General features: G+C 47.1%; 1 protein-coding gene across 12 annotated transcripts in view; it reads left to right on the top strand.

Moving 5' to 3' along the window:
* The window catches only part of MGRN1 (mahogunin ring finger 1), a 55114-nt gene that overhangs the window by 12734 nt on the left and 23068 nt on the right, over window positions 1-19312 (top strand). For all 12 annotated transcript variants that reach the window (XM_069029458.1, XM_069029459.1, XM_069029457.1 and 9 more), the window contains 3 exons: window positions 2192-2280; window positions 9162-9308; window positions 18845-18962. In XM_069029458.1, the coding sequence (XP_068885559.1) occupies window positions 2192-2280; window positions 9162-9308; window positions 18845-18962 (354 nt within the window). The remainder of the gene's footprint in view (window positions 1-2191; window positions 2281-9161; window positions 9309-18844; window positions 18963-19312) is intronic.

A 19312-nucleotide genomic window follows, 5' to 3' on the forward strand; every position in this document is an offset into this window, starting at 1 on the left:
ACTCTTTTTTTGTTTCCTGCCTGTTTTGGAAGATCTTGTGTGGTTTGTGGAAGAGGATGGCACAGACATAAGAGGTCCTCACTGCTTGGGGAATGTCATTCCAGTGTGTTCAGATGCAAATTGAGTTTTCCAGAGAAGCTGAATTCACCTTTGAGGCTTATTTTCACTCAGGACAGAAGGAATTAGTGGTGGGGGAAGAAGAACAGGGACTCAGGAGCACAAAATTTGGGACTAATTCTGCCTGCCTGCCTGAGCAAGTGTAAAACATGCTGCAGAGAAGGCTGGGAAGCAGAGCCTGAACTTCCCAAGGCTGCTGGGCATGTTGGATGGCTTCCAGCCAGTGTTCAACACATGCTGTTTTCTGTGTAAATGAGTGGCCTGACTGGGTGTAGGGCAGTGTTAAGACAGACCTTGATATTTTGTGAATTTTATGCCTAGGTGAGCTGCTCAGAAAGTCCCTCCTTCTCTCTTTTAGTTTTCCTAACTGGAACATAAAGGTATTTTTGGGCCCACAGGTGTCTATGGGACTGTGAAAAGCTGCTTGCTCAAGTGATTGGCTTGTTCTTGTAAAGGGAATAATGCTGTTGTGAGGGAAAGACAGGAATTTTATGCAAGTGTTATGTTTTGGATTTCTCTTGCATCTTGGAACTGCTTAAAAAGAACCAAAAGGTAACAGAGTAGGAGTCATTTAGAGATGTTTTCTGAGTGCTGGAGAGGAAAGGGAAGAGCTGCTTGCTTTGTCCACTGTTTTCCTAGTTGTTCCTGCATGAAAATGAGAAGTTGAAGTCATGGTTCTCCTCATTAGAAAAGCTGTGACCATTGATTAATTAATTAATGTTTGTAGTGCTCAGTGGCAGTTTGGGATCACACTGGTTTTACAGGTGGGGAAACGGAGGCAATTTTGAATTGGAACAGTGACAAGCATGTTCTGCTTTTTGAGTTTCTCCTCAGGCTGTGCCATTGGTCATTTTAGAACCACACTCAGTTCACAGGACTCTGCAGGGTAGGACAAGGAGGAATCTGGAAAGCTCTTGTTGAAGCAGAAAGTGCAATTGGGCAACAGAATTAGGAAAGAGGGACTTGAGCTGGAAATCTGTGTTTGTATAAGTGCTGGGCAGGCCTGGGGGTGCTCACCACATCCCCTGTGCCATGTCTGCACACAGGGCCCTCCCTGTAGAGGCTAACCTAGCAGAGTTAAATTACCTGCATGTCTCAGCCTGGATTTCCTTGCTGACATCCCAGCACTGGGTTTCATCATTTCTCTGGAGGAGAGTGGGTGAGATGCCATTAACGCCGTGGGACATTTGCCAAGTAGGTTTAAGAGAAGGAGGCTGTTGTGGAATATAGTTTGCCTATGTAAAGTTAAAGCCCTTTGGCAGCTCTGATTAATCTTCAAGGAAAAAAAAAAAAACACTCAAACACAGAGTGGCAACACTGTTTTCTGGACATGGGCCCAGTTCTTGCTTTGGAGTAACTGAGGCCTTGCCTCATTTCTAAGGAAACGTTTGTTGGTGGTCCCTGGTGCCCAGCAGGCAGGTCTGCAGCTGTACAGGTTGTGATCACCACAATAAGCAGTTTGCATTTCTCACTGGAGATCCTGTGCCCACTAAGGAGAATTACAGTCTGAAGCATTATTGTCCCTATTTAAAGGACAGTCTGTGAGAGAAGGTTTCTTGACTGTAGAATAGAATGAGGCCCCCTATCCCTGTCTCTTTTCTTTTCCAGAACATTTGGCCCATTGTTTCAGAATAAAAAGAGTTTCCCCCAGTAATCCAGGGTTTCAGCATGCTGATTAGCAGTCAGCTCACTGCTTGCATGCTGTAATACACATGAAAGAGCTGCATTTCTTCTGCTCAAGCTGGAGGTGGTTTCTTTAGTGGAAATAAAAGCTTGGGAGAGCAAGGCTTTCCTGACTGAGAATTCAGAGTGGAGAGAAAGACCTTATGAAAATGCCCTTTCTTAAAGTGTGTATTTCCAGTATGAGCTGTTGCTGGGCCTGGGCAGGATTTTCACCCTGAAACATGCTTGATTTATCTGTAAATAAAATTTGCTATTGCTGTTCCTTGTGGCTGCTGTACTGAGTACCCTGAAAGCTACATGCTTCTTGATTTGGGTAATTTGTATGTTAGGTAACATGCTGCTACCTTTTAATAGTGTAATAACAGGAGAATTATTTGCATTTTTGTTCCAGTTTCCCTATATAACTCCAGCTCCACATGAGCCAGTGAAGACACTGAGGAGTTTGGTGAACATCCGCAAAGACTCTCTCCGACTTGTGAGGTACTGCCATTACCTGAACCTTTCATTTTGCTCAACCCAGTGCTCTGTCAGCCAGAGCCAAACTGTATTGGTAACGTTTTGGAGAATGGCTGATATCCAGATCCTTGTTGCTAGGTATGTCCAGAGGTTTCTGTGTTCCTTGTGAGCTTTCAAGTGGTTTATTATACTCCTTATCCAAACAATCTGTGTTTCCAAACAGGACCAGTGATGTGTCTGTTTCTGCAGGACAGACTGGAGTGGTAAACAAAGCCATGAAATCATTAGCATGAGCGGAAGATACTAGGTCAATAAACTTTACAGACAGATTCCTTCCTGCATTCCTGTGCAAGGAGAAGCCAGAAAGGAGCTGATTCTGGTGCGAGTCACGGGCCAGGAAGACTGATGGGTCTTGAGTGAAACTTCCTCAGGTTTCTCCTGCTGCCAAGATAAAGTTTGGTGCTAGTGTTATGCATTTGTTTAGATGGCTGTGTGTGCGTGGGAGAAGGACACTCATGGGCTGTTACCTTTCACTGCTCCATGCTGAGATCGGAACCAGCAGAGCTGGCTTGAAGCACTGGCTCATGCTCAGACCTGCAGCTGTCCCCTTTCCAACAGATGGCTGAGGTACAGGGCCCAGCATTCAGTGCTTTGTTTGGGTCTGAGCACTGGGCAGATGTCCAGGCAGAGCATTTCCCAATGATCCTGGCTGGAGTCGCTCTGGATTGTGTGTCTCGGGGCTGGAGCACAGGCAGGGGTCCAGCTGCAGCTCTGAGCCAAGGTGGCTCTGAGCATGTGGTGTAACGTGAGCACTTTGAGTCATAACCAAAACCCCTCAGTTTGTTTTTATGTGAAAACAGACAAGGTTGTTTTGTTTTGTTTTTTTTTTTTTTAAATGAGCAAAACCTGTGGTTTCAAAGCTGGTTGAACTTCCAAATAAGTAAGCATTGGTAAACTGCTCTGAAAGCTCTTTGGTTTTTCAGCTTAAGGGTGAAGTACTTCTTTAGGAAAAAAGAGAAGGAGCATAAGCCTAGTGGGAAGTGGCTTTTTCCCTGGGAGAGGCCTGGCTGTGAATGGGGCAGTTGGTGTGGTTTAGTAGATATAGTTCTGTCATTCTGCTTTCTGTGGTCACACATCCCATTTCCCCAAGCAGAGTTGCAGCTCTGGACTATTTGGAATGTAGTCTCCATGCACCTTGACAGTGTCTAGGTTTGCATCCATCTAATTCCTGGTACTATGAGTTCTTTTTCTGCCTCATGAGCTTTCACTCATGTGCTCAGTGCTGCTGTGTCAGCGCTGATGACAGTGCTGCCAACATGACTCTAATTTTGCACTGATGTAGACCCAAAATGAGTTTTTAATTGGCAGTCCCCAAGGGTACATTCTGTCTTGTGCTTTTCTACTCTTCTGGCCTAGAGGCTTTGCCTTCCTCCCTCTGTGCACGTAAAGGACACTTTGTGCCCTCTCCAGCCTGGCTTATTCACAACCAGTGGTTGAGGTTTGCACATTCTTTCCAGAACTAGTTAATTTACCACCTCCTCCACCAGCTATAGTGATACGGGGCCAAGTGTCCAGGTGTAAAGTTCTAAGTGTATGTTTTGATGGTAATGTCCCCACAAGCTTTTTGTTTTTCAGAGAATCACAGAATGGTTTGGGTTGGAAGGGACCTTAAAGACCATCTCATTCCCCACCCCCACCATAGGCAGGGACACCTTCCACTATCCCAGGTTGCTCCAAGCCCTGTCCAAGTTGGCCTTGGACCCTTCCAGGGAGGGGGAGCCACAGCTGCTCTGGGCAACCTGTGCCAGGGCCTCCCCACCCTCACAGGGAACAATTTCTTCCTAATGTCTAATCTAACCCTGCCGTCTGGCAGTGGGAAGCCATTCCCCCTTGTACTGTTACTCCAGGCCCCTGTCCAAAGTCCCTCTCCAGCTCTCCTGGAGCCCCTTTAGGCACTGGAAGGGCTCTAAGTTCTCCCTGGAGCCTTCTCTTCTCCTGGTTGAACAACACCAACTCTCTCAGCTTGTCCTCACAGGAGAGGTGCCATGGAGGAATATGAGGAAATGTCCACTCCGGCCTTCCTGCCCAGCTCTGACCAGACAAAATTCTGAGTTTTGCCAGATCCTGAATTTTTACAGGATAAATAATAAACCTGTGGATATTGGTGTTGAAGTTCTGAGTCTTCAGTGTCACGTGTGAGTGTTTGATTTCTGGCAGGAGGAGACTGTGAACCTCAGAGGAGGGTAGCAGAAATTTTGCTGTTAACCACTAACAGGGAAAGACTTCCTTCTATCTGTCTCATGTCCCACATTTGGCCTTGGATTGGAAGCTTTATTTGGGTGCTGCAGTACCTGGTGTGCTGGTACTGGCTGTTCCCTCTTATCCTGAAAGCTGCAGGAGGAAGATCAACTCAGAAGACAATGTGTGTTCTTGCACCCTGGGACAACTTCTCTGCTTCAGCATCTGGGCTTCATGGGATAGCATCATGGAACAAAAGGATTGAGGGAATCAGCAACTGTAGTGGTTTGGGAATGTGTCGGAAGCATCAGGAGTATCATGGAGAGTTGTGATACCACTGAGTGTTTTGGATAAGGGCCTGAGTGGGGGCTGGGGGAGGACAGGTGTGTTGCAGGGAATGAGAGAAAGGAAATCCATCTCTTCCCTCTCCAGCACGTGGGGATAACCTTGGTCCGTGGAGCTGTTCATCATCCTGTGGCGGAGGTGGTGAGGGCCTGGGACTGCCTGCTCTGCAGCCCTGGGTGGTGTTAAATCGGACAGATCTTTGCAGAAACCCCAAATAGGAGAACCCCTCTGTTTGGTGATGCTCTCCCTTGTGAAAGTCTGTGCTGAGAGAAGTGTCACTAGTTCTACTCTCATTTAGTGCCTGCTCAAATGCTGGGTAAATGCAGATCTCACAGCACTCAGTCAAGGGATATTTAACATTTATCCTGCATGTCTAACTATGTTGGTCAGACTTTTGAATCTCCTCAAAGGATGAAATTGGGTTCAGCTCAATGTAGTTCTGTAAAACTGTCATGGCTGCTGTTAATTATATGTTTATCTTTTAATTCTTTAACAGACAAAATAAAAGCTCCAGCCTTTCCATTGTTTTATCCAGGAGTGATGTCAGACCAGGTGGCCTCAGCTCCCTTGGTCATCCTGCTTTTCCTTTTGCATCAAAATGTTGGATCAGCTATTTGTTCTCAAAGGTGGTCAGTCTCTTTCCTCTGTACCTGTGATTGTGAAGGCTCTGTGCTGCACCTCTGTGCATGACCCAAAGGCACACCCAGCAAAGTCACTGGTTCCCAGATTTGTGCATGCATCTGTGGCCATTGCACATGGACACTGTCTGTAGGGCTTGGCTAAATGGGCACTGTAAAATCCAAGTGCACCTGGAGACAGAAGAGCTCTTGAAGCACCTGAACCACTCCTGAACCACCTCCTTGTCTTGCCACGTCTCCTGCAAAGAAAGAGGAATGTAAAATTTGTGATTTTTGTCTTGCTACTTCCCTGATGTTACATGCCACCATTCCTGCGCCTTAAGGTGGGACATGAGATGTCTCTGCCTCTCAAAGTGTGCACCAAAGTAGTCTTTGCTTGTACCTTGGGCCAGCTACCATCCGTGCAGTCTTTTCTCACCTGAACTCTTTGCTCTGGCAGATCACAGAATCCCAGACTGGTTTGGGTTGGAAGGGACCTCAAAGCTCATCTCCTTCCACCCTTGTGCCATGGGCAGGGACACCTTCCCCTATCCCAGGGTGCTCCAAGCCCTGTCCAACCTGGCCTTGGGCACTTCCAGGGATGGGTCAGCCACAGCTTCTCTGGGCACCCTGTGCCAGGGCCTCCCCACCCTCACAGGAAAAATTTCTTCCTAATTTGTAATCTAATCCTGCCCTCTGGCAGCATGAAGCCATTCCCCGTTGTCTTGTCACTTCAGGCTCTTGTAAATAATCTCTCTCCATCTTTTTGTACCCTTCAGGTACTGGAAGGGTGTGGATGATTTTCTGTGCCTCCAGCAGCAGGGATGTTACAGCAGGAGGGCACAGCCTTGCTGTGACTGCCACCGTTTTGGCACTTGTACCTTGCCCTCTGCTCCAGTGGTGCTGTTCCAGGCAGAAAAGGTTCAGACTCTCCTACTTCCCAGTAGATGCATCCTTCAGAAACCTTCCCTCCAGGCACTGCAGTGGCCCCTCAGTGGTTTCCCAGGGCAACAGATCTAGTCTAGTCTAGGTTTAACCCCTTATCTCCTTAGAAGAATGGAAGCACATTCTGAGTGCCATGGTGCAGGTTGAACGTGGGAGCAGGAGGGTGATCTGGGTTGCTTTTTGTGACTTCCCTGAGAAGAAAAAGCCGGCAGTGGTTGTGCCACTGATATGTTGTTTGTGTGTGAGCTGCCCCATGCCCAGGTGTCCCCGTTGTTACCTGGTACTATCACAGGTATCTCAGTCTGTGCTGTAGCTCTCACATATGCTGGGCATCTCTATTTACTACCTACCTGTGCGTGAGGTGAGTCTTTGAAGGAGCCTCCGCCTGCAAGAGGTGCTGGTTCTCCCACCCTGCTGCTTCTGGAAGAAGTGGCAAGTCTATCATAGCCTGGATCCTTCTTTTCCAACCTCAGATCCACGGAGTGCAGCACAGCAAGAGGTGACTAGTGCTGCTGCTCTCTTGGACACACACACCACTTGTGAATGGATTGTTGCCATCTGTGTTCTTGGGTCAGTCCAGCACAAAATGTTGATGGTCCCCGTGTTTTTTAGGCAAACCTACCCTTCTCCCCAGTGTTTCTTCTTTGCAGCCTTCAAGTGTTATGATTTTACTCATTAAATGCAACAGCTTGTGTGAAAATACCATCTTGCTCTGTACTGTATATTGTGTCCAGGTTTCTGCAGATGTTAAGACTCCAGTTCTTGGGATTTGGCTTTTTTTTAGACTGGTATGTTGGGTGTTTTTAGCTTGATTTGCTGCTCTGACCTAGGTGAACCTCTGACAAAAGCCTCTCCAAGCCCTTCGGACAGGGATGTGGGTGTGTGCTGTAGTGGCTCACTAAGGTTACATTAGTACACCTGTTGGGTATTTGATTATACTGCTCTTAAATTTTATTTTGCACCTTCTGTATTAAATTACTGAAACTGAGCATTTCATTCTTGTTCAGTGTGATGTTAAATAAAATTCATGCTGGAACTCTCTTAATTAGGCAGAAGTTGTTATATGTCAGTGAGCTTGGTAAATAAGGATTCCCTTGACAATTTTTAGATTGAATAATGGAGGTATGTCTGACCCATTTCTGAGTATTTTTGACAGTACAGCATATTCATTAAGGCTGTTTAGTGAGAGGAGAGGCTGATACTGTGAAGACAGAGATGATGCCAAGCTTTTGCTGAATAGTTCAGCTGCTTGGCTTTTACCCAGCCATCATGGCAATTAAGGTATTACTGATAAATAAGTGAGGCTGGAGCTGGGTGACAAGTCAGTGCTGTTACACCTCTCAAAGGCAGCCTTGCTGCCCTCATCATTCCAACACAGTGCCTGAGCTCACAGTCACACCTGTGGTCATGGGATTTGAATTTGTGGAGAATCTGCTGCTGCCCTGGCAGTGAATCACATCCATTTGCCTGTCACTTTGCTCTTCAAGGCAGGGAGAGCTTGGTCAGCTCAGGAGAAGAGGAGACTGAGGGCAGAGCTCAGTGGGGGCTGCAGCTCCTCCCAAGGGGCAGCTCTGATCTCTGCTCCCTGTGCCAGGGACAGCACCCAGGGAACAGCTGGAGCTGGGCCAGGGCAGGGTCAGGTTGGAGATCAGGGAAAGGTTCTTCCTTAGAGGGTGCTGGGCACTGAACAGGTTTGGGAATGGGCACGGCCCCGAGGTTGCCAGAGCTCCAGGAGCGTTTGGACAATGCTCAGGCACAGGGTGGGGTTGTTGGGGTGTCTGTGCAGGGCCAGGAGTTGGGCTAGATGATCCTTGGGGGTGCCTTCTCACTCAGGATATTTTGTCATTCTGTAACTTTCTTTTGGTGTGTTGTGTTGGCTGCTTGCTCCAACACCTGCTGGTTTCTGTGGCCACTCATGGCATGCCTTAAGTCCCCATGGCCGTAGCTCACTGCCCTAGAGCTGGCTTCATACCTCTTCTTCACTGGATTTGGGAGAAGGAGTAAGCCTGGCAGTGGTGATCACACAGTGGGATCCAGCTGTGCAGGAGCCTGTAGCCAAGTTAGGGTTCACTTTTACATTAATTGAAATAACTTCTAAGCTCATTCTGTTGGTTTTCATGTGTCTGTTTGCAATTGGATGTGTTAGTTTTTATTCATACAATAAATGCATGCGAGCTCCAGTCCCTTACAGTACCAGAGGTTTAGTTGATCATTTGTACATTTAAAGGTGTTTGAAGTGCTTATATCTGGATGCTTTCTGAGCTAAATATCATCTTCTGTGTGATACTGGAGGTACCTTTTGTTCAGCTTCAGGAGTTCTTTGTGTTACAGAAACCTTGGTTTTTTTGCCTGTCACACACCATTTCATTGCAGAGTTAAAAGAATTACACTTTAGATTTTTCAAGCCCATGCAGGATTTCTTTAGCCCAAATACTGAGCCTAATGGGAAAATTAAAAGGAAGTAGAATGTTTCTTCTCCTCAGCATTTGACATTCAGGTTCTCCCTTTCTTGGCTCATTCTGTGTCCAGGCACTGTAAGGCTGGATGAGATCCCTCAACACCATCATTAGTTCACTTTTATAACTTCAGTCAGATCTTGGAAGAACCTTCCTCAGGGGAAAGAATGGAAATCTGAGAAGCCCAAGGTAGAAGCCTTGCCTGCCCAGAACACCAAGGCTGGACTACTCTTGTCTTTATTTCCAGAGTGATCTTGTTGATACCTTATAAATATATGTTCTAACCTCTGGCACTGTCTTTCAGGTATAAAGATGATGTTGACAGCCCTACCGAGGAGAATGGGAAGCAGAAGGTCCTGTACAGCCTAGAGTTCACCTTTGATGCAGATGCCCGTGTTGCCATCACAATCTACTGCCAGGCTACAGAGGAGTTTGTTGGTGGCATGGCCGTGTAAGTCCTGGGTTTGTGGGCATGTGGAGGGGCACAGGAGCTGGGATGATGAGCTGTCAAACATCTCTCATTAATCACCCCTGAGGCAGTGCTGCCACAGATGGTAGAGTGGGAAATTTCTTCTTTTTCTGATAACTTTGAATATTACTTTCAATTCCCTCACATAGCCAATATCTTCTCCCCTTTTTGGTTTGTTTTCAGGGTGTAGGGATGACATTCTGTGAGCAACAAAGGAGAGGAACTCACAGCTGTATGTTTTGTCAGCCAGGTGTTCTATGAAATTAAAAAGCCAACCACCTTGCCCTTCAAATACTACCTGTTTTTTTCCCAGATCACCCAGTTCAGTGCCTTTGTGTGTTCCCTGTGACAGGAGCATCTGGGCCACCGAAGTAAAGCTCAGTCTGACATTAACAGAGTGAGTCTGTGGAATTGAGGCCCACCCAAAGTCTATTTTGGGATAAATGCCCACTTCAACACAGGCTGTTGGGAGATGAGAGAAGATTTACTTCCTGAAATCCTGTCTGTATTTTTCCTGACAGGTGCACATTAGTCTTTAGTTAGCTCTGGAAAGAATGACCAAAATGTCATCTGTGGGAACTTTCTCATATCCTGATAGTACATCCCTCCAGATTTTAAAACCTTTTAATCTAAATCAGCACATTTAAGCCATTCCAGTCAACACTATATCCCACACGACTGTGAATAATTTCCTCTCTATGATCAGAGCAAAGGTGGCTGGAATCTGCTCTGCCTGGTGTGAGTTGGGTACACGTGAGCTGCTGGTATGATATGGTGCACTTCCAATGGCCATGGGACAAAGAATTCCTTTGACTCCAGGGGTAAAGGAAGATTCAGGCTGCAGAAGCTCTTGGCTTCCTCTAGTAGAGGCTTTTGGCTGATCAGAGGCTCCTGGATGTAGTGCTGATGGCTTCTGCAGTGATGCTCTGGAGCTGGGGCTAAACCTTGCCTTGGTTGAAGGGACCTGCAGAGGCTTCAGCAGGAAGAAATATCTATGACAAACCGTAACAGGGCTTATTTGTTTTATGCAAAGTATAAACATCCCACTAATGATCAATGAATAGTGTATTTTTAGAAACGAAGGAGGCTCAATTGTCCAATCCAGATATGCATTCCTTCAAACTGAAGGATATCCTGATCCAGAATTTTTGTTTAGGCCCCTTTCCCTTCTTCTGTTGAAGCCTATGGCTGCCTTTATTTTGGGGAGGTAATAAATGAGCTCCTTTTTAAAGTGCTTGAAAATTATCTCTCAATGAACTCTGAAAACACTTTCTGTTTAGATCCAGCTTTTCCTGAGCAGAGCTGAATGCAGCAGGATGCCTTAGAAATCCTGATAAAGTTTCCGTGTTCTGTCTCTTAGGTCCTTAGGTTTCCTGTGAATTTAGTGCTAGTGAAGGTGTTGGAATGGCAGCCTTGGAGATTGAAGTCCTCTTTCCCTAACACAGGTACAACATGGAGAGGTGGCCAGTGTCCCTTGTGCTGCCCTGCAGTGTTCCTTGGTTTTTGACCTAAGAAGGAAACCATCCATGGGCTAATGGGGAGAACTGAGGGCCTCTATGGCCAGGGTGGATGTATTTACGTTGCTAGACTTAAGCCATGGGTTAAATCAGCAAGGCTCAGTTTAAATCATTGATTTTAATCTTGATTTCCCCTGTTGGCTTGCCCTTAAGGAGAATTTCATTGTCACTGGTCAGTAGCAAGGAAACATCTGCATTTACAGCATGGTGAGCTTCATATCAAACCTTGTGCTGTATTTTTTATGCTACAGTCTGTAAAGAATATCCATATAGTTTAAAATCTATTTTTCAGACTCCCACTTTGGCATTTTATGCCAAAATGGCAATAACCTAAAGTTATTCTAAAAAGAAAAACTTGGAATTTTTTTTTTTAGCCCGCCATGCTTGAACCATGCTGTGTTGGGCTGGAATTGTACCTGAGTGACCCAAGATGAGCAGTGTTTGTTTTTGTTGGTTAAACTGCTCATGTTGGACTCTTAAGAGACTCTCTTGTCAAGTTGTGCCTTGAAGAATAATTGCTTAATAGAATTGTTTTAGTTACCAAATATAACCAACTGTTTCTGGACAGAGTGTGTTTTCAGTCCTCTGTAACTAGTAGCTCTCCTCTTGGTTGGTTGGAGGAAGAAAACACAGTTTTTGGTTCAATTAAGAACACTTTAAAATGAAATTTAGTGCCATGCACTGAGCCAGTGACTGTCACCAGTGCTGTTGTTTGTCCTTTAAAACTTGAGCAGCAAACATGAGCTACCCAATTGCTTTTAAATTAAATTTGAACAATTCCTAGGTGAGTTTCTGAACATGAACAGAGCTTCAGAGAATTTTTTTTTAATGTGAATTTTTTTAATCCACCCTGTCCATGGTTCAGTGAGAGAAGGATCTCTGTTAGATGGCAGAGCTGAAGCCTGTGTTCATGAACCTTCCTCTGCATGAAACCAGGATCGGCAGTGATTTCCCCACTAATGAAAAATTAGCCAATGATTCTGTACTGTCCTGCTGGGGTGGCAGCAGTCCCTGGTGCACTAAACCTTCTGAAAGGTCAGAGCACCCACATTCAGCTCGTTCTTCCACTTCTGGCCTTTAATAAATCTTACTTTCATTTCTCCATAATGCAGGAATGATGAACTGCCTGTTTCTGCTCTGGGGTGCTTGAACAATGAATGTTATATAAATGTGGGTGCAGGGGTTGCACCAGAAGCCGGGAACTTTTTGGAAGGCACGATCCTGATTTCATGCAGATGTGTAGGGGGGAAGTCAGATACAAATATAGACTTTATAAGCTGCTTTAATTCAACCCAGGCTATTTTTCCATGTGGAAGTGGCTCCTGAAGCACGTCTTGGGGCCAGTGCAGCTGCCCAAGTAGGCATCTCTGCTTCTCTGGATTTGCTGGCTGCTAGTAAAAACCTTTTGAAGCTCTGATTTCAGCTTTGCAAAGCAGTTCTATAAGGGCAGTGCTGTAATTACTTTGATTTATTCTTTTCAAATTCTAGTGGAAAAAAAAAATCTGGGCTGCATTCTTGGAGCTCTGAGTGGAGTGAGTGCATTTTCAGTGCACTAATAGGAATGCAGCTTTCCCCTGCCTGGGCTGGTGGATTTTCCTTTTCCTCAATCTCTTTCGGTGCTAACAGCTGCATTCATGGAACAAGCATGTGCAAAAGCTGTCCTGTGTATAAATTCAAAACTTCTTCTATTGCACTTGATTGGGATGAAGATGCTCTTTAAAACAAAGCACCTTTTTTTTTTTCCACTCTCCTAAATCAATGCTAAATCCTAAAATGGGAGAAACTTTCTGGCCCCCTGTGAAAAGCAGGAATTTTCTCCCAGCTCTCAGCCTGCAGCATGGCTCCTTAGAAGCACTAAACAAGTTATTCCTGCTTCTCTGCTGGAACAGCCACTGATCCCGATGGTATCAGCGCTCCTGCAAAACTCCTGCTAGGAAAAGGTTATGGTCATACAGTTTGGGGTGAGAGGAGGGAGGGGAGGGAAGGGAAGGTGGCTCTCCCTGAGCAGTGGCTTTGCTTGTTGTGGAGCCTCTGGTCACTTGAGAGCCACAGCGCTGTATCTTGGGCCTGCCTTTGGGATTAGCTGGTTTCCATGACCAAAGGGAAACCTTTCTGCAAGCCAGGGAGCTTCCTCCTGGAGTTATTTGGGCTCCATTTAAAAGCTGGTGGCTTTATCAGTCCTGTCCTAGCCTGTCTCAAAGTATGTTCAGCAGACTTTCCCAGGTAATTGTGCTGGGAGATATGCTCAGCTGCACTGTTCCTAGCCAAGATCCTGGGAACACGTAGCTCCCAACAGCTGCCTGCCTCTTGTCCTGAACTGTTGAACTCACAGGGAGCTGTGTCATCACTTTTGTGGGACCACAGATTACCAGCAAAGTCTGGTGGAAGGTGATTGTGTTGATGATTATAAAGGTGTGTTCACCTCTGCAGCCCCATGCTCAGGGGAAGGTACCCTGCACTCTCTGGTGCTAGTGCAGATATCTGTAGAAGCCTTTTGGATGAAGGAGGAATTTAAATCTGGAGAGGACTGCTCCTCTCACCTTTGAAATGTCTTTTGCTTGGTTCCTTTGTGGTGAGAATTCACTCTAAAGATTAAACACATCAGTTCCCAGAGGATGAGCTGATGCATCAGCCCAAGGGTAACAGAGATCTACCTATGCCTGAGTCTCTTTAGTGGCAAGGAATTAACACTGACCTGCCTCTGAACAGCTCAAGAGCCCCAGTATCTTCAGTTTTGTTTATTTTTCTGGCTGTGTCCTTTTTCTTTAGTTTTGGAAATCGGGAGGAACATAGAGGTGTGTGAGCTGTACCTCAGCTACTCACTAGTGATTGCCCATAATGTAATTTCCCTCCAGATAAAGGAGGAGGACTCTGCATTGCGTTTCCATTGCAGGGCTGGCAGCAGCTCATAGAGAATAGTTAAAGAACTCCTGTTTGTAGCCTGCCTTCTCCTGCAGTAACTGGTTCCATGTGTTTGTACCTTAGATACCCTTGGTTTGTGACACAAGTTTTTGGAGCAGGCTGCAGAGATACTCGTATTCTCTTTTTATGAGTGCTCTCTGAATGCATCCCTGCCTTGTCTGGCAAAATCCTGGATGTGCACACTATTAGCCTCTTCCTGGGAGGGCTCCTGGGACTTTTCCAACTGTAGGTGTCCTGCTGACTAGCAGGAAGGATTGCGCAGTTCAAACATGACAGCAGCGGTTGTTTCCTCAGGGGAAGAAGAGAAACCAAGCCTCTAGCTGGAAGCACTTAAAAGAGCCAGTTCTGAAGGCATGAGCAATCCAGGCAGATCAGGAACACATGATAAATATGACGTGAGAGGTTTGAGTCTTGCAGCCTATTCTTATGAAAGAGATCTTCCTTTTTGGACAGAAAAGATTCTCTCCCGTATCCCAGTGCTCTTGCCAAGTTCTATTTTCTCAATATAAAGAGAAAACAGAATGAAAATAGGTCAGTCCAGCTCTGCAATCCTTGCCCTTTCCGGGGCTGTGCTGTTTGTGTTGCTGATGTGCAAATGGATATATTAAAAAAATAAACCCCATTTCCTTGTTTGTTTTGTAATGCCTGCTACACTCATCCCAAACCTTCTCCCATGGTCTTCTGAGCTGATGGGGGACGTGACACTGCAATGATTCCCTGCTCTGTCTGCGTGTGGAAGTTTGAGGAGTTGGGTCACAAAATGAAATGCAACGGGTAGCTCAGCGCACGGCTGTTTTCATTCAAGCTTGCACAGGAGACAGAGGCACTCAGATATTCCTTTGGTTATTTAATAGCCTCTGTCTGTTCAGGGCCTTTGAAAGGTGCTCTTGCTGCTTTTGGCCATGGTGATTAATACGAATTCTTTGTGCAGAGGTTTCTTCTGTGTGAAGAAATCAGAGGCAAGTGCTGGGTTTTGCTAGAAACAAGCCTTTACAGCTTTGATCCAGGCACACACCAGTCCCCAAGGGAACACTGGAGTGTGCAGAGTTCACAGGCTGGAGAGCCAAATTCTATAGATTTCAGCCAGCAGACAAACCCTCTGTCTGTCTTAAGAGTTGTGGCCTTTGTGCCTCTCTGTGTAGCTGTTGTGTGAGCTTTGAAGCCTGGCTGGAGCCAGGAGCGTGGTGCTGCCAGCAGCTGGAGGCAGAGCTCTGCAGGAGCTGGAGGGGGATGTGGGCACTGGGGTTTCAGCTGCATGCAGACGGGGTTGTCTTTGCCTGGCTTGGAGTGGAAACTCGGTCCTGAAGGAAGCAGGAGAGATGGAGAAGACTCTCAGAGACTGCAGTGCAGTGTCTTAGCACGTGGTTAACCTCCATACTCCTTGTGGGAGCCTCTCTGGGGTGGATTTTTTCTAATTCTGACTGAGACCCAGGGCTATGGCCTTCCTGTGGTTTGGTAGTGTTTCTTTTATCAGTAAAAGTCACTTGGAGTTGAAACATTTGTTCAACTTCCCTCTTCCCCAAAAGCTGACCTGTGGGATCCTGCCTCAAAATGAAACGGGAGTGGGCAAGTGGGAGAGAGAGGAGGAGAGGATACTTGTTCCACATCATCTCCTGTCCCCTTTGACCACCAGCAGAACTTGACTGGCTTCTTCCTCATCACCTGTAACAGGACATGGAGCCTGCCAGGCAGTCACAGCCTGTGGCAGTGGCAGAATTGTTTCCTGAGTACCATCTGAAGCTCTCCTTGTCCTTGGTTCACTGCAGATTGCTATGAAATTTATAGCTGCTACTAAAGAAAGAGGATTCTTGTTTTGTCCACAGGCTCTTCAAAGCACAGATTCTTTCAGCCATTTCTAATCAAAAGTGTTACCTAGGGGCAGCATTGCTCTGTGCATCTTGCTTTTCCTGAGGAATGGGGTCTGGACAGTGCTCTGTGTAAGTCAGGCAGCCTGGCAAGGATCCTTGTGTGGCACTTCTCAGTCCAGGGTCCCAGTGTGCTTGTGGGAACAGGAACTGTCCTTTGACTGCCCGAGACAGCCCCAGTACCAGGCACAGCTGAGTGTGAGCACAGCAGTGAAGAAATCTGCAGGAGCTGGGACTGCTGCCCTGCTGAGAACTTCCCCAGGCACAGACCAGGGATGAGGGAGAGGGGGAAACACCCCAGTGAGCGCGAGCAACAAAAGTTTAACTCTGCTTAGCCAAACTCTAGCATGACACTTTTGTCTTGGGAGCTACTTAGGGTCTGCAGGTGCCACAAACTGAGTTTCTCCATGCAGGCAGGGAATGCTTCTTAGCTGATAAAGGAACAGTGAGACTGGGGAATAATCTTAGTTTGTTCCTGTTCTCTCAAAAATCACTGGAATATATTCACAGGGCCTCTCAGAATGCAGGTTCTCTGATACACAGCTGGCGTTGGGGTGGAAGGGTTTGACACAAGGGAAGAAGGAGTCAGTGCAAAGTGTAAAGTTTGCTTTTTGTGAGTAAAGGTGTGTCATAGAGCTCATGGAAGGAGATGGGCTGCATGAATCTTGATGACAGAGCTGGGGGCTGTTGCTGCAGCCAGCAGTGGGGTACCTCAGGTTGCTTGTGATTCTTGTGCTGTCAGGGGTACCTGAGCAAACAAACAGGTTTCGAATAATGTGACTGAGGATTTCTGTTTGGTCCTAACTTTATAGGACAGAGCCTCCTCACTTCTCCACTGTCCTGAGCTGCCAGTGGTCACAAGGTGGTTTTGTCCTCCTCTGGATGGAGGCCTGGCCCAGTGCAGTCTGAGCAACAGCAGCCCGAACATTCAGCTTCCAGTTCTCATGCGGAGAGAGGCAGTGTGTTGCTTGTCTGCTGTCTTTTATTCTTTGATATATGCTCTCTTTTTCTGTAACACATCTGCACAGCTCTACGGAGCTTCTCTGCTATTGTTTGCTGTGAGTCCCCAGCAGCACAGGCAGGGAATAGATGACTGAATACAGCAGATGCCATCCAAAGGGGCAGGGGATGGGTAGAGGCCCCTTAGACCCTGGTATGCAGGATATCTGCTTTGAACCAGCTTGTCAAGTTTTCCTCCTGTGTAGCACAGGGAGTGTTGTCTTGTGCAGAGAACCTGAGCATCACCTTGAAATGGTGATCCATTTCTCTGAGTCAATCAGGGGTCATCAGACTTCCAGGGAATTCACCAGCCCACTGGCTGCTGACTGGAGGTGTCCAGAGTTATCTGGATGTTCAGATCCAAGTCTGATGTGTTTTGGCAATGGGCGCCAGGCAGTCTCACAATCCGAGGCATAAAGCTCAGCTGGGGAAGCCTCCTTAATAATTTTGTCCTACTCTTCAGCTCAGAAAATCTTTGTGCCTGGTTTATTTCTTTTCCTAGGGATGGTGAGAGCAGCAAGTCAATGTGAGTGTTATTCTGCCATATCTTCCTCGGAACAGTGTTACTTGTTTTCCTGTTGTAGCCTAGTTTGGGTTTCTGGTGCTGTAAATGCAGGTCCTCCAGCATTCCTGGCACTCAGCAGCAGCATGTTTACACCCCTTTTCCAGCTCCACTCTCTCCTCTGCATTTTATTTCCAGTAAGTTCCTGACTTGCTGTCACCTTAGATAAGTCACTCTTCCATCCCCTGCTTTTCCAGCTGTGGAGGGAGAGTTGTGCCTCTCTGCAGAGCTGGGAAGCTTTGAGACTGCCACAAAAGGAGCTAGATACAGGCTTGCTCTATTCATTGTGCTTGACAACTCAGTAAATAAAACTTCACTCAATTGCTCGCTCTGTAATTCACATATAAAAGACCTGTCATTCTGATCTCTCCCACACCATGCTTGAAATGCAAAGGATGGAGTGAGACCTTCTAGTAAAGCAGCACAATTTCAGCACAAGTACAGAATGGGCTCTGAGGGTATTGTCATAAATAACTTAATGCACCTGCCCTGGCAGGAAGAGCAGATTGCACGTGGTGAACCTGCCCTCTGTCATGACCTTCCAGCATTTAACGTGGATCTTGTGACACTTGGCCTTCTGGATCCTCAGAGGGTGCAGGAACTGTTGTACCTTTCCAGAGAAAGGCAGAGGTTTTTCTTGTAGAGCTGGAGCCTGTCTTGTCACTGTGCTGAGGGAGGATGTTCCTGCAGTGTCTCTTGGGCAGGGGATCTCTCACTTTCTCTCCAGTTTGTCAGTGTGCTCTGAACACAGTTGGTAATTTGACAATACAGGCTTTAGTGGTAAAGGCAGCTTCAGATGTTCCCACCCTGCTTTGGGGTTCACTGCCTCCTCTCCTGTGCCAGAACTGGGAGAGGCTGTCACATCTGGCTCAAGACATTGCCCTCTAGAAAGGAGGAGTGGGTAGGGCAATGTCTCCTGGGGAAGATAGCACCAAGTGGGCTCAGGGTGCAGAAGATGGTGGATGGCAGCTGTGGTCCCATTCCAGATGTTCATCCCAGCCTGGCAGTGCTGGTGTTTCAGTGACAAGCCTTAAGACAGTGGAAGAATTGTGACTCTTGTCTGGGTGGCTGATGTGGAGGAGGGCTGGTATCTCTCAGGTGGTGTTGGTAGCCCTGCAACACCTCTGGGGAAGCACAGGAGGAACTGAGGAGTGGATTGGAATGTCTTAGCAGGATGGTGGAAGCCAAGCAGCGTTTCCCACTGCAGAGCTGTCCTATGAGGCACGGGAGAGCTTTCAGCACCATGCTGAGTTGTGTGTTCCCACTGTTAGGTCATAGCTTGTTCTTCCTGGGTTTCCTGCAGAAATCAGGACTGTGCTGGGCTTAAAGCCAGCGTTGCCTAGGCCATGGATTTAGGGAGCAGGCCTTTGCCAAGCTGCTACGCCCCCCTGTACTCCAACACCCAGGCAGGTCAGTATGGACATGATCAGACCTTGCCTGTCTGCGCTGCTTTCTCTTTCCTGTGCTCACCTTCTTGCTTTGACCTTTCCCTTCCCTCTTTGTGTCCCCACTGAATGGCTGCCAGCCCCTGCCAGCTCTGCCCTTAGAGCTGCCACTTGTGATTCCTGAAAGGCCGACGGGCGGGCGTGAGTGAGAGCCGAGCAGGGAGCAGTCGTTTGTTACAGCGAGTTTTCTTTCTCCCCCTTCCTTCAGATACAGCACAAAGAATCCCTCTCTGCAGTCCGAGACGGTTCATTACAAGAGAGGGGTAAGCCAGCAATTCTCCCTGCCTTCCTTCAAGATTGATTTCTCAGAGTGGAAGGATGATGAGGTAAGTGTCTTCTCAGTGTCCCCTTCTTTCCACACCCTGTTGTCCCAGAAGCACTGGCCTCTGTTTAGTGCCATGAAGTTATGGCTGGAAGACGCTTTCTCCCAGCTCCTGCAGTGTGTTTTGTGGGTACTGCCCTGGGAGGAGCAGTATGGGAACTTGGCAGGCAGATCAGGCCAACTGGGAGAAAATCCAGAGAAGTGACTTTTGATATCACTGATCAGCTGAGTTAGGAGGGAGGCTGCAGAGACTGACACTGGAGCTTGTCATGGAAAACCTGCTTTCCTCAGCCTTCTTCTCCCTGCCAGCCAAAGAGCTTGTGGGAACAAATGTCTGTTGTGATGTCTGTTTTT

The sequence above is a fragment of the Aphelocoma coerulescens genome, chromosome 14 (assembly GCF_041296385.1).
Source record: "Aphelocoma coerulescens isolate FSJ_1873_10779 chromosome 14, UR_Acoe_1.0, whole genome shotgun sequence".
Lineage (NCBI taxonomy): Eukaryota > Metazoa > Chordata > Aves > Passeriformes > Corvidae > Aphelocoma > Aphelocoma coerulescens.